General features: G+C 37.4%; 1 protein-coding gene across 5 annotated transcripts in view; it reads right to left on the bottom strand.

Moving 5' to 3' along the window:
- The window catches only part of DIAPH3 (diaphanous related formin 3), a 499,882-nt gene that overhangs the window by 221,347 nt on the left and 263,991 nt on the right, over nt 1-14,544 (bottom strand). For all 5 annotated transcript variants that reach the window (XM_032314557.1, XM_032314558.1, XM_032314559.1 and 2 more), the window contains one exon: nt 3,985-4,224. In XM_032314557.1, coding sequence (XP_032170448.1) covers nt 3,985-4,224 — 240 coding nt within the window. The remainder of the gene's footprint in view (nt 1-3,984; nt 4,225-14,544) is intronic.

The following is a 14,544-nucleotide window of genomic DNA, read 5'->3' as shown; positions in this document are numbered from 1 at the left end:
TTATGCAATTGAAAAGTACATTTGTACCTTACCCTGAGGGTTCTCTTGGAGTGTCAGGCCCTAAGAGGCTCTCATACAAACATATAGGAAAGGAAAGGGGACGGGGACAAGAGATAATTCCAAAAGAAAGAACCTAATGTAACTGATTCTTTCGTTTCCTGTTTTGAAGACCGCGGCTCAATATCGTATTTTTCTTTTATAACAATACACATGCAAATTTTCTTGTGAAGTTCACGTTTTGTTAATAAAAGAAAACTCATCTTTAGCTCATGTGAAGTTTCATTACCATGTTTGCACTTCACTGAGTCTCAAACCTAAACACCTATATCTTAACAGATTCTCACTTGTGTTTCTCTTATATCTCGTATTTTACTTTTATGTTTATTTATCATAGGCCGCATCAAATATTTAGGATTTAAAAAAGCTCACAAAACTTACCCTCTGAACTCAGTTATTGTATTTAGTTTTCTCAATTATAAATGTATGCAAAGATGTACTATAGCCCCCCAAACTCAACTATAATGTATATAGATTTCACTATTCATGTAATTATTTCTAAACTATGTAAAGTTAACACCCTAATATGAATTTGCTACACTTTTCATTCTAGAGCTAAATTTATAAAGGGTATTTAAAACTAAAGATTCTGAATATAGAATACTAGATGTCATATAATTACCCAGCATGTTTTAACAGATTAAAACATTACCCTGTCTTTCTACTGTCAAATAAATATGGAATTCATTTTATGGGGACTTATCGTCAAACCAAATGCTTTATACTCAGTGTGAAAATTCAATCACAATAGTCAGAGATCAAGCTGCTGCTTCTGATAACAAACATGATGAGATATCATCTTGTTCAATATATGCTTTCAACTTGACATGTAGGCTAATAAAAAATATAAAGTTGTGGTATTTATTTTGTTTCTTGCACAATAGAAGGCTTCTAATACGGATGATCAAAGTATCTAGCATCATTGCCTGAAAATACAGCAGGCTCTTATCTGGCGACAGATTAACTGGTTTACAGATTAACTATAGTAAAATAATAGCAACATTCATTGCACTTGTAAATTACTATGCATCAGCCACTGTATAGCAGTATGAGAGGATGTCTACTTTCAACTACATAACTAAGAGGGACAAATTTGTGTCCATTTTGTCTATCACATTGTCATTCACTCAGATATTTACTATGCACCAGGCACTGTATTGGGCTACTCTACCTCAACAATCAGACCTCATCTCTTGTCAACAGCTCCTCTGCAAGGAAAGTATGAGGGAGGGCATATGGTCAACTTTTTTAAGTCGGCTGGAGTTCTGAGATGCAAGCTCTCAAAACGAGTAGACACTTAACACTGAGAAACAAACTCCAGGGCGCCTGAGTGGCTCAGTGGGTTAAAGCCTCTGCCTTCAGCTCAGGTCATGATTCCAGGGTCCTGGGATCGAGTCCTGCATCAGGCTCTCTGCTCAGAGGGGAGCCTGCTTCCTCCCTCTCTCTCTGCCTGCTTCTCTGCCTATTTGTGATCTCCATTTGTCAAATAAATAAAATCTTAAAAAAAAAAAAAAGAAAGAAACTCCAGTTGATATGCTGGTGCAAATGTCTCCGTGACCTTGTGCTCTTCATCTCGTCTTCCTTTGCTTCCCTGCTCAGGAGAAGCCTGAATCTGGCAGTTGTGCTTGCCTCCTCGCCCTTCCACCTCCAAGTTCATTATCACCATATTCTCACAGTTCCCTAGATGCTCCTTGACTGTGTCACTCCCCTTCGCCCCGTCTCCCATCCTACCCCAAACCCTTCTGTCACTATCAAAGCTTGTAATTCCACTGTCTCGACATACAGTCACTGTTTAATAACAGACACACACCGTTTCAAAATACTTGTTAAATAATGAAGGCAGCTCCCATCATCCTCACCATCTATCTTTTCAGTTTTAGTTCCTCAGTCACTTGCTAAATGTCAGCCAGTCACCGAGTCTCTCCCAACTATAACCCTCTAGGCCAGTGTGGTCCAGGAGAATATTCTACCGTGATGGAAAAGTGCTCTATTTACACTGCCAACACATATGGACACTTATTCACCTGAAACGTGGCAAGGATGACTGAGGTATACCCTAATGTTATTTAAATTTTAATTAATTTATATGTAAACAGCCCCACGTGGCTCATGGTACAGAGCATGGACAGAGCAGCTCAACTTTCTTCCATACTGCTATTAGAATTAGGTTGCTACGGGACATCTCTGAGAATATCATATGAATTAAAGAACATGTCTCCATTAATCTTTACCATCAGGTGTGCCACTGGAGATGATTTTTAATCTAGACCAATATACTACTTCATTTCCATTTTCCCTATGCTTCTCCCACCTAAGCTTCTGATCCCTTGGTGAACTCACATATGCCATGATATGACCCTTCATGCCAAGCTACCGGTTAGAATGTCTTTCCTTCTCAGGAACATCCACTCATACTTCCAAATCCTTCCCATTCCTCTCTGAATGGTTAGCTGTCCTCCCTTAACCGAGCTAGCCTCTCTCTCAACTCTGTTGCCATAACTTTTTGGATACAGCTCTATTAAAAATTTTAATCATAATGATTTACACGTGAAAAACAGGGGTTCCATGTATGCCACATAAATAATTATAGCCATTCAATGAGACGATGAGGTTAAGCATTTGGCACAGGAATGAGAAAGCCCTCCATACATGTTCAAAGTCTTTAATACATGGATTATGAATTGCAGCCACCATGCCAGGGATCTTAACGGAATATATCAGGCTCAGAAAATGAGAGGAAAATAAAAAGGTGGAGATGGAGTGAAGCTAGCTCGCAAGCTGTTATGCCAACAGGAGGCATAGGTCAGGAAAACTGTATAAGGAAAGTCATGAAAGCACTGAGAGATCAACTATTCAAGGAAACCCAAAGCTAAAACTGGATTTACATCTCACCTTCCCTAAGTGGCAATAAATATCAACACAGGTTTCCCCAGCTACCCAAAAGTGGAGCGTTCCCATGAAACCCTCCATATGCCAAATAGTGTAAAGTAGAGAAGCAATCACCATTTCGGAAAAGCGGAAATCCTCTTCGGATTTAAGTTTGGAAACAGATGCATACTAATGTAAGTCTTTCATACAGGTGAAGTTGCATGAAGTGAACTTCTGGACAGTGGGGAAAACCAGTCATCAAATTCCTTAATCAGGTAGTATAGATGTTAGCAGGTCAAGAGCAAAAGAAAGCTTTTCTTGTGATGTGTAACAGAGAAGAATTTGTTGTAAGCAGATCAATAAAGTGCTATTACTATAGCCCGCTTCTGAGGAAAGAGCTCCTGTTACATAAAACAGTGAATATATTTGCCATAAGAACATTTAACCTGTAGAAGAACCCAGGAGGGAAAAAAAAAAAAAAAAACAAAACCCAAATCTCTAAACTTCCTTGATTTTCACATCCTTTAAAATTATATTTAGATAGAAACATTTCAAAATCATCAATGACTCCTGAGGCATGTTTATTCCTAATGATTTTCCACTTATATAAAGCAGTCTCATTCTTTTCTGCCTTTAGTCAGCTTGCCAAAAACAAAAACAACGAAATATTTAAATCCTAACGGTAAAAAAATGTAGTGGCAACCCTAAGCAATTCCCAAAATGTCTATACCATCATTTGCAGCTCCCTGAATTGAGTATTAGATTTTATAGTATTTTGATGTTCCGTTTCATTAGTTTGGGAAAGCCTGGGTTTACAACATAATTCTGTTATTAAACAAAATCCTTCCACTGAATTTGCAGATCAGAGAAAATTAATATTTGGATTTAGCTCCAAGGTTAAGTAAATTAGCTCAGTTCACTCTGGGTTTGGGTTCATGGTTTCGTTCAAATTCCTGATAACGGGCACTTCAAACTAAAAATATTTAAACAATGTAATCAGGGCTGACATTTCAGAAGAAGTGTTCAGGCAAATATGTGTTTTTAAAAAAACAAACTCACTTTACAGAGAGAGCTAAGGTTAAATCCGAAGGTTTGAGCATTCCGGGAGCCAGCGTTCATGTAGTTTCCCATCAGCAACACAAGTTCCAGCAACTTGCTGAAGCTTCTGCTCTGCTTTATCTCCTCGCAGGCAGTACTGACAGCCATGATGTCAGGTTTGATGTTGTTCACCTGCTCTTCAAACTGCAGCTTAAAGAGAATAGCACTGAGCCGTGGCCGCAGTCTCTTCACATTGCTCATCTGATGGAAAAGAAAATAGCAGATTTCCTTTAAAATGCATGGTATACTTTAGTCCTGTATGACGGCGAGTAATCTGGGATGATTTATTGGTATGACAGTGCAGAGGAAGCAATATGTCCCTTCAAACTGATAGCAGGGAGAGAGAGGAGCCCTGCTTGTGTTTTGTGAGCAATCAAGAGTCATTCCTCAGAGAAGAAAAATTCGCAATTTAGATACCCAGTGGAAAGAAAGCTTTAATTCGATGACAATGGTCAAGTAATCGAGTGCATATAATTTCTTAACAGAAACCGAGTTTTCAAACGGTAACAGGGTACACAGGCAACAAATGGCAAAGCAGGTCTACCATTAATTTTTGTTCGATATTGAAAATGTGGGGTCATGTTTAAAGCATTCAGAAAGATCCAAAGTGGGTTTGTTTTCTTCAAATAGCAACCGCTGTCCTCAGAAGCCCTGCTGACTAACAGTATGTGTTAGATGGAGGGAAAGTAAATAGGTCCCAATTTGTACTAAATTGACTTTCCTGAGAAACACAGCCAAGTAGAATGACTCCTGGCACACACTAAATGAGCAGGGTCCGTGTTAGGGAACATGGGCGGAGCCAGAGACAGAAGCCTCGCGGAGCCACAGATCCATCCCACGCCACGTGAACCCTGTTCAGGACTCGGGGTTCCCTTGTGAATGCGGGGGGGTTGAAGAGTACAAAAAGAACAAAAAGGCTAGAGGGTCAGCAAGTTCTTGCCTGAGCTTCCCACCAGTGTTCTATCACAAAGGGGAGAAGAGCCATTTAACTGAAGGCTGGAGACAAAAGGCATTTAAGCTATGCATTCCTTGGGCAAATATACTAGGGATTTAGACTTAAAACACCTTGATGAGGCATTAACAGTAAAACTATCGAATTTCAACAACTATTACAAATATCAAAAGCAGTGAGAGGCAAGGTGGGGGGGTGGGGAGTGACAGAACACCAGAGGGTTAAAATAAGGAAGAATTCTGTCAGTCACAGACCCTAAAGAAAAAAGTAAAGGACAATGCCACACAAAGCTTATAGGATTTCTGTTCCAGAGGCACAAGACTATCTGCTCATAATATAATGACTTATTTAAAATTGAGTAGACCAGACAAAGGCCTGAATTTATTAGATTCAAAAGGCTATTCCCGACCCTGGTTAGCTGTTTAACAGTACAGCCCAGCAGCCCTGCCTAACCACAACTGGGCATTAGGGGTTTTCTCTCTGTTCATAGCTCTGAGAGAACATTGTCTGATGGACCAAATCCATACAGTGACTGAAAAGTTTCTTAGTAAATAATATAAAGAGCTAAGTCACATTTAGTGTTCTCCCCAGCCACCTGATAGATTAAACATTTAAGTGTATACAGCCAAGATCCTAAGAGTTCGACTAATGTAGTTAATGACTCCTCTCTACAAAGAGCTCTAAAAAATATCTCAAGTTTGCCTGTCTAGAGGAAAATTTTTTTCTTCCAACAAGAAAGTAAGAAGACTGTAAGCTCAAATAAGACTCAAAAAAAAAAAAAAAGACAAAAACTGATAATGGCTCCATAAAATAAATATAAAATTTTAGAAAGATAAAATGAAGCCCTATTAGAATACTGATTGTGAATGGGTATGAATCCTTCTGTTTGGACTTCTAGGTCCAGCTCATGAAGTAGAGTTCAGCAGTGATTACTTCTCATCAAGTTGCTTCAAGGTTCTTAAATGTTCCCAAATGGGCTAAATTCCCTACATTTTTATCCTTAAACATTGCAAATGGTATTCATATTATATTGGGCCAATTCTGTATAATGTTCTATTATGTTTAATAGATCCTTTAGAATAGTAAGAGAGAGGAATAATCACCTGAATACACATAGTATGGTCGTTCAAAAGGTATATGATGTGCCCATGGCATGTTTTCAACTTGTACCCTCATTCATGACACTTTGTTACTTTGCAGTAAATATGCGAGGTATTCACATATCAGTACACAATCAGTAGTATCAGGAAAATATCAGTATTACAAAACATATTACTTTTAACCTATATTAATGTACTACTTTATGCCCAAAGTGAAAAAAACTCTGCTTAAATGCTTATATTATACTGACCCAAAATATGTTGAAGCATTCCTGCTGACAAGCTAACCATATGTAGCCAGTATAAAGTAATTAATTTTCCTAGAAAAATATAACCTAGATTTGTATGAGTAATGAGTCTACCTGGCACTGGGGACAGGTAACTTGAAAAGATAGAGTAAGTGTATGATGTAATGCAGAACAAAATGCTACGAGTTCATGAAAAAGCCTGACCAAGCAAAGTCAGGAAAGGAATCCTGCAAAACACATCTTGGAGCAACATCTTTTAAAATTAGACATCCTTTGCATATTGTTTTCCTTCCAAATTTCAAAAAACATTTTGACGCATAGGAAATGAACTTATTTTAGTGAAAAAAATCACTGAGTTGGAAAAAAACCTGAGAGATCACCTGATGCTTGTTAAGGTCCTGAGTCCTCTATTAAAATAGCCTACTTGGATCCTCCAGGACACTTGGCTGTCCCCGTTATTTAAAAACCAAACCAAACGGGGAAAGAACGCTAACATTCTAAGATCTAAATCTTAAGATCTAGGATAATCACAGGGGTCTCTTTGTCATTAATCAAACCAAAGTCTTTTGTCATATTGGATCAAAGAAAAAAGGTTAAAAACTAGAAAAGAAATTTTTTATTTAAATTCCAGAATGAAGTTTCTTTGTCACTTTATGTGATCTGTGATCCGTCAACACAGGATTTGCATTCTGTTGGCTTGCTAAGGAACCTCTCATTTGTCTGCCACAGGCTGGGCTGGATGCAGAAATGGAGCACTCCATTTCCCTCTCAGTGGTAACAGAAAGTCACTAAAAAGGAGGAGGAGGAGGAGGAGGAGAAGAAGAGTTATAGAAGTTAAACTGTAAGATAGCTAATAATTAGAATGCTTGAAGAAATTAGAATTCCGCTTTCACAGAGGCAGCCTTTCAATTTATTGTTACGGAGTCTTAGTAATATAAACTTGCATCACCAAATCGATGGATTGTAATCTGAAGATCAATCTAAAGGCGTAAAAGTGAAAGTGAAAATACTTTGATCTCACTGTTGTATGAAAGCAGGGGAAGGATTCCCGCAATCTCCCCACCGCATGACCATAGCTGGCCCGCGCTGCAATGAGAATACCTTTCAAACAGTGACTGGTGAAAATCAAACCACAAGCAATATCTGGAACACCATGGGTAACCATTACAGTCACACTTGTGTTTACTGGCAACATGAGTGTTTCAGAGAAGAGATGAAATGAAAGACCTTTGGAGAATAATGAACCAATAGGTACTAAGTGGGAGCCCACTCCACACTGAGAAAGTCACCTAAATCAGGACTGCCGCCTTTAGATCATCTGAGTCCTTCCATCTGTCTTAAAGGGTAAAAAAGTAGTGGGCACCTGGGTGACTCAGTGGGTTAAGCCTCTGCCTTCTGCTAAGGTCATGATCTCAGGGTCCTGGAGGCCCACATCTGGCTCTCTGCTCAGTGGGGAGCCTGCTTCCCTGTCTCTCTCTGCCTGCCTCTCTGCCTACTTGTGATTTCTCTGTCAAATAAATAAATAAATAAATATTTAAAAAAAAAAAAAAAAAAAAAGGTAAAAAGTAGTAATAGTCCCCAGGAAGATGTTCTCTTCCATCATCTCATTATGATTATGTTTTCCCCATGTCATCCATTGTTTTATTGAGGAAAAAAATAGAATTAGATATTTCTACACCAGTTATGTATAATACCATATCTGGTTCTCTTTGTTTTATAGATAAGAGATATTCAGAAACCAGATTATTCAAAACTCGCTGGGGCGAATCACCGGGTGGCTCAGTCCGCTTCGGCTCAGGTCATGATCCCAGGGTCCTGGGATTGAGTCCTGCATCTGACTCCCTGCTCAGCAGGGGGCCTGCTTCTCCCTCTCCCTCCGCCTGCCACTCTGCCTACTTGTGCTGTCTCTCTGCCAAACAAATAACAAATAAATAAAATCTAAAAAAAAAAACCCAAAAAAACACAACTTGCTGGGTTCACCCCCCACCTTCTTGCCTGCAGACTTGGGTAGACTCCTCTCAAAAGAAATTTCAGCGCGTGCTCTGTATCTTTGTTATTCTTCCCTCTGGCTGTTTCAGAACTCTTTTAACCATTCATTTGGCTAACCCTGTAAGTAACCAACTGATTGAAAAGCCACTCACTCCAGTCTTCACGGACTTAAACCTGCACTTCATATGCTTTGTGCATGTATCCGGAATAACACAACAGGATTTCACAAAGGTTCAAGGACTCCTTCGAGGTCACATGCCAGTAGGACACAGCCCTCAAGCTAACTCGCCGCCAATCACGTGTGCGTGCCTCTCAGAGCATCACAGTGTGGAAATTAATAATCACAACTTAAAAACCATCTGATACTCAACCTACTCCTATGCTTTTCCAGGAGTACGATGGACTTTAATTGCGCCGCAGTAGTTATTAGACAAAACACTATGGAGATGACCCTGCTGTGAGCATTGCCTGTTACTACTTCAGACTCCTTTCCTTTCCCGACTACCTCCTGTTGTGCTGAATTTTGAGTATTTTCCAGATTCGTGTTTGTTAGCCCCTCACACTGCACTCTCCACTCATACTTCCTTATTAGCTAATTCTTCCGTTCTCTGTGGGAGAGGTGCGATAAGCAAGGAGGACCGGAAAAAACAAATGCTTCGTTGTCCAAGACTAAAGAAAATGACGAAGGGCTGAGAGGAAAGAGACCTCTAAGAAATGTGAATCTATTAAGAGAATTAAGACACTTAGAAAAAAAGTTTTAACTTGATTCCTTGCTAAACTACATAAAAAATAGCGACCTTTTACTATGAGTTGGTCACTATTTTCAAGACTTCCAGAATGCTTGGGGGGGGAAGAAGAGTTCATTTCATGTCAAGAAATGCATCAAAAGGGTTCTGTGGGTGGGTCGATTGGTTGAGCATCCCTCTTGATTAGGGCTCAGGTCAGGATCTCAGGGTCTTGAGATTGAGCCCCACATTGGGCTCCACACTCAGCGGGGAGTCTGGTTGAGATTCTCTTCCTCTGCCCCTCACCCCGTGTACTTACTCATGCTCTCAAGATAAATAAAACCTTAAAAAGAAAGAAAGAAAGAAATGTATCAAAAACACAGCTATTTAAATAGCACCTTATGCCTGGGCAGTGCTCAGAATACAAAAAAATTTTTTTTTAATAAATGTGTCCTTATGATATTAAAGCTCTGAAGCTAAAATTATTTTTTTTTAAACTACAGAACAGCAATGTACATATGGTATGTTTTTTTATATTTTTTCATAGGAGCAAAGCCAAGAATTATACAAAAATTATTAAAAGGATAAAATGTATATTCCTCTAGCTAGTCAAGAAATAGAACATTGGTTATGTCATCAGATATTGCTTTATCTTTGTTTACAAGTACTTATCAATTCTGGACCAATAAGGATTTCACAGGAGGTCCAAATGAGTTCTGTAGCTGCTCAGGATCTGTAAGTGGGAAAGCTAGAGAGCGAGAGACTTCTTATTTAAATTGGCAGTCTTAGCAAATACTCTTAACACAGAAGTTTCATATCTGATGAATTAAAAAGCTGGCATAAAACCCAGAACCATTCTGGTGTCTTAAATTCATTCATGTCTGTTTCCAGACAATTCCCACCCTACCACAGGAAACCAATGTTTTGATTTCTATCACAATAACTTAGTTTCGCCTCTTCTTGAAATTTATTTTAATAAAACTTTCAGTAAACACTTTTCATGTCTGGCTTCTCTCACTGAACAAAATGACTTTGAGATTCATATATATGTACTGTGATCAGGTACTTTATTCGCTTTTATTAATGAGCAAGATTTCATTGTAAAAATATACCAGACATATAACGTGTTGGGAGATTCTTATTTTCCAGTCTGAGGTGACGTAGGGGTTGGGTTAAACAAGGACTGGAAAAATGGTGTGTCAAGTTCTAACCCCAGGTACCTGTGAATTTATTTGGAAAGAGGGTCTTCGCTGATGTGATTAGGGATCTCCACATGAGATCATGCTGGATTTAGGCTGAGCTCTAAATTAAGTAACTGATGTCATTTTAATTTAAAAAAGGGGGGGGCACACAGGAGAAAGCGATGCAAGGGAGACGGCAAAGATTGGAGTCCTCCTCCCAGCTAGAAAACACAGAGTCGTGACTGGGAGCAGCTACCACAAGTGAGAAGACAGGCAGGGAACAGATTCATCCTCAAAGCCTCCAGAAGGAACCAACCTGCCAACACCTCGATTTAGGATTTTTGGTCTCCAGAAATGTGAGAGAATAAATTTGTTGCTTTAAGCCATCACAGTTGTGGGCATTTGTTGTTGAGGCCCATGGAAACTAATACAGGACCTTGTGAATTTTCTTGTATGACTCTTGTCATTTCTATTAAGTATCTAAAAAACAGTACAAATGTATGCTTCATAAGAAATTGTTAAACTGTTTCACTAAGTAGTTTTTACTACTTGAAACCTGTTTGATATTTTATCTTTGCATGTTAGGTCTATATTCCATTCCTCATTAATTATCCTGTGTAATATGATACAAGACTCGGGATTCATTTCCGTTCGCAAGATATCCAAGCACTGCAGTAGAGTTAGATGCAAAAAAGTTCCTTTCCCCACTCATTAGCCATGAAGTCTCTGTTGAAAATCAGTTGATAATAGTATCTCCGTGGGTTTATTTCTAAACTTTCTAGAAAAAGTTTGTGTATTTTTAAGCCAAAATGTTACTGCCTTGATATTGCATCAGGAGTCTATGTCTTCCAAGTATGTTCTTTCTTCAAAACTGATTTTCAACTCTTCTAGGTCCTTTGCATGCCATAGAAATTTTTTGTAACTAACTTTCTGTCAATTACTTTAACAAAACCTGCTGGGATTTTGATTGGGAATGTGTATCATATATTAGAAATCTAAGATCATTTGAGAGAAAAACAGATCTTACTAATACTGAGCCTTCTACTTTATAAGCCTGGTAAATATCTCATTTACAATTTCTTTAATTTCTCTCAGCAGTCTCTTATGGCTTTTGATGTAGAAAATTAGCAGGTTTTAGTGAATTTTTTTTTCATAAGTATTTTAGTTTTGGAGCTAAAGTAAATAGTACTATTTTTATTTTGCTTTCTAGTATATATCATGGCTTATAGAGAAAAATACAACTTACTCGGGTATCTGAATATTCTGTGATCTTACTAAATGCACTGGTTACTTCAACCAAGTTTGCTTATGTGAATTCATAAGGGATTTACAATAATCAGGTCACATAAAGGTGGTTTACTTCCTCATTTCCAATGCACAGGCCCTTAATTTCTTTTCCTTTTCTTACTATACAGGTTAAAACATGCATTATAATGCTGAATAGAAATGTAAGAATAGATAGCCTTGCCTGAATTCCAATCATAAATGACAAAGCATTTAAGCTTTCACCATCAGTTATGAGGAGAGTTACAGGTTTTCCGTGGATGTCCTTTATCAAGTTGAAGGAGTTCCTATTTCTAGTTGCTAAGAATTTTTGTTTATCACAAATTCAAATTCTGAATACTTCCCATTTTGCATCTACTTAGATAATGTGATTTTTCTCCCTTTTTCTGGTAATATGGTTAACTACATTAATTTTTAAATATTAGGTCAACCCTGTACCACTCGGTCATGACATACTCTTCATGCACTGAAATATTTGATACAAAAATACTTTGTTAATTTCTGCATATATGTTCAAGTCTAATTCTCTGTACTGAAATTCTTTTGACTTTTGATAACTGTAATTTGAAAATTTGGTTTTGTTTTTCAGTGTTTGCAATCAGTTCAAAATGATTTTTTCTTTGACCCACAAGTAATTAAAAACCACATTATGCAATTTTCAGAGATGTTCCATTATTATTGTCCAGTTAAGTTTTAACAGAAAACCTACTCAGCAAGATTTCAATCTTCTGAAAATTACCGAGATATATTCTACATTCCCAAGTGGTCTACTTTGGTGAACCTTCCATGTCTATTTGAAAGGAATGCATATTCTGCAGTTGTTCTGAGGAAGCCCCACAAATACTAGAACAAGAGAGTTGATAGAACTGTCTTGATTTTCTATATATTTACTTTTGCCGGGGGGGAGAGGGGAGTCTATGTTTTTTCTAGAATTTACTGAAAAAGAGACATTACAGGCTAGGACTAGGGAATTATCTATTTCTCCATTTAATTTAGCCAGTTCGTGCTTGATGAATTTTGATGCTGTTATTAGGAGCTTATATATTTAAGATGATTATTCCTAGTAAATTACTCTTTCTATCATTGTGTAATATCACTATTTCTTATAATAGGTTTTGCCTTGAAGTATACCTTCTCTGAACTAGCCATAGTTAGGCTATTTTTCCTATTGTTGCCGTTTTCCATTTGTCCCCTCTTCTTCTCGACTACAAAAGCAGGGAAAAAGATGAGAGAGATGTAATTAAGCAATTTTTAGTATTCCATTTTATTTCTTCTACTGGCATCTGAGTTCTGACTCTTCGTTTTATTTTTTCCCATTGCTCTAGGACTAACAAAATGCATCCTTCTGTAGCAGTCTACTTAGCATTACTATGACGTTCATATTGCATCTGTACATGTTATCCTTTTCCTGCCTCAGCCTTCCTCCATTTCACACCACCTGATTCATTTCAGCATGTAATATATTAACAGCATAATTCCATTTGTTGTGCCCCCATCATTTGTGCAACTACCATCATATTTTTTAAGTCTATGTACATTATAAGTCCTATCCTGCAGTGGTTTTGGTTTTTGTTTGTTTGTTTGTTTTATTTACCAGTTCTCTTTTAAGTAATATAGAAGAAGGGAAAACAGTTTATTTACTATTTCAGGCACTCTTCATTTCTTCTTGAGGATCTGAGTTTCCATCCTGTATCATTTCCCCTTGGTTTGAAGTATAATCTTTAGCATTCTTTGTAGGACAGTTCTGCCAGCCACAAACCCTCTCAGTTCACTAAAAAGTCTTTATTGTACACTGTTTTGGGAAGGGTGTCTATTAAAGAGAAAAATTTGAGTTTACATGTTTTTTTTTAAAATTATTTCAACAACTTACATCCTTCTGTTGATGTCTACTTTCCATTATTTCTGCAGTCAGCAAAAATCTCTCATTTTCCTATAAGCAATGTGTCTCCCCAACCAATCCTCACCCAAACAATCTGCAACAAGTTAGTTTCATGACTTTTTCTTCATTTCTGGCTGTAGGCAGTTTGACTAGGATGTGCCAAGGTGGCTTTTTCTTTACACTGTCCTCTTTGGAGTATGCTGGGCTTCTTGAACTTGAAATTTCTATTTCTCACTCAATTTGGAATTTCTTGGTCATTATATCTTCAAATATTTTAGCAGCCACAATCTTACTCTCTTCTCCTTTGGGGATGCCAATTATAGGTGTTCTGGGAATGACTGGTATTTACCCAACAATACCTAAGGTTCTGTTCACCTTTTTACACAAATTATTTTGGCCTATGCTCTTAAGGTAAAATAAACTCTATAGAGCTGTCCTCAAATTCACTGACTCTTCTGCTCCCTCCAATATACCATTAAACGTACTCATTAAATATTTCAATTCAGTTATTAAACTCTTCAGTTTGAGAATTTCCATATGGTAAATTTTTATAGTTTTCATTTCCCTGCAGAGATTTCTCAATTAAAACCATCTTGTTGTTGTTTTTTAATTCCTAGAAGATAATTTCCTTTAGTTCTTTGAACATATTCATAATATCCACAGTAAAGGCTTTGCATGTGAAATTCCAAATCTGGGCCATTGTAGGTCTGGTTTGATTTTTTTCTTTTGATGATAAATCCCATTTTATTTTTCTTTACTATTTAATATTATAATATTACAACAACTTTGAATTATAATATTCCTTTAAATTCCTTTAAATAATATTTAAAGAATATTCATTCTTTTTAAAATTTTTTTAATTTAAATGCCGATTAATTAACATATAGTATATTATTAGTTTCAGAGGTAGAATTTAGTGATTCATCAGTTGCATATAATATCCGGGGCTCATTACATCAAGTACCCTCCTGAATGCCCATCACCCATTTACGCCACCCCTCCCACCCACTCCCCAACAGCTACCCTTAATTTCCTACAGTTAAAAGTCTCTCAGGATTTGTCTCCCTTTCTGTTTTTCTCTTTATTTTCCCTTCCCTTCCCCTATGTTCATCTGTTTTGTTCATATGGTATTTCTCTTTCTCTGACTTATATTATGCTAAGCA

This window comes from Mustela erminea, chromosome 15 (genome assembly GCF_009829155.1).
Source record: "Mustela erminea isolate mMusErm1 chromosome 15, mMusErm1.Pri, whole genome shotgun sequence".
Taxonomy (NCBI): Eukaryota; Metazoa; Chordata; class Mammalia; order Carnivora; family Mustelidae; genus Mustela; species Mustela erminea.
The sequence above is the reverse complement of the archived record's forward strand: the minus strand, read 5'-3'. Positions and strand labels throughout refer to the sequence as shown.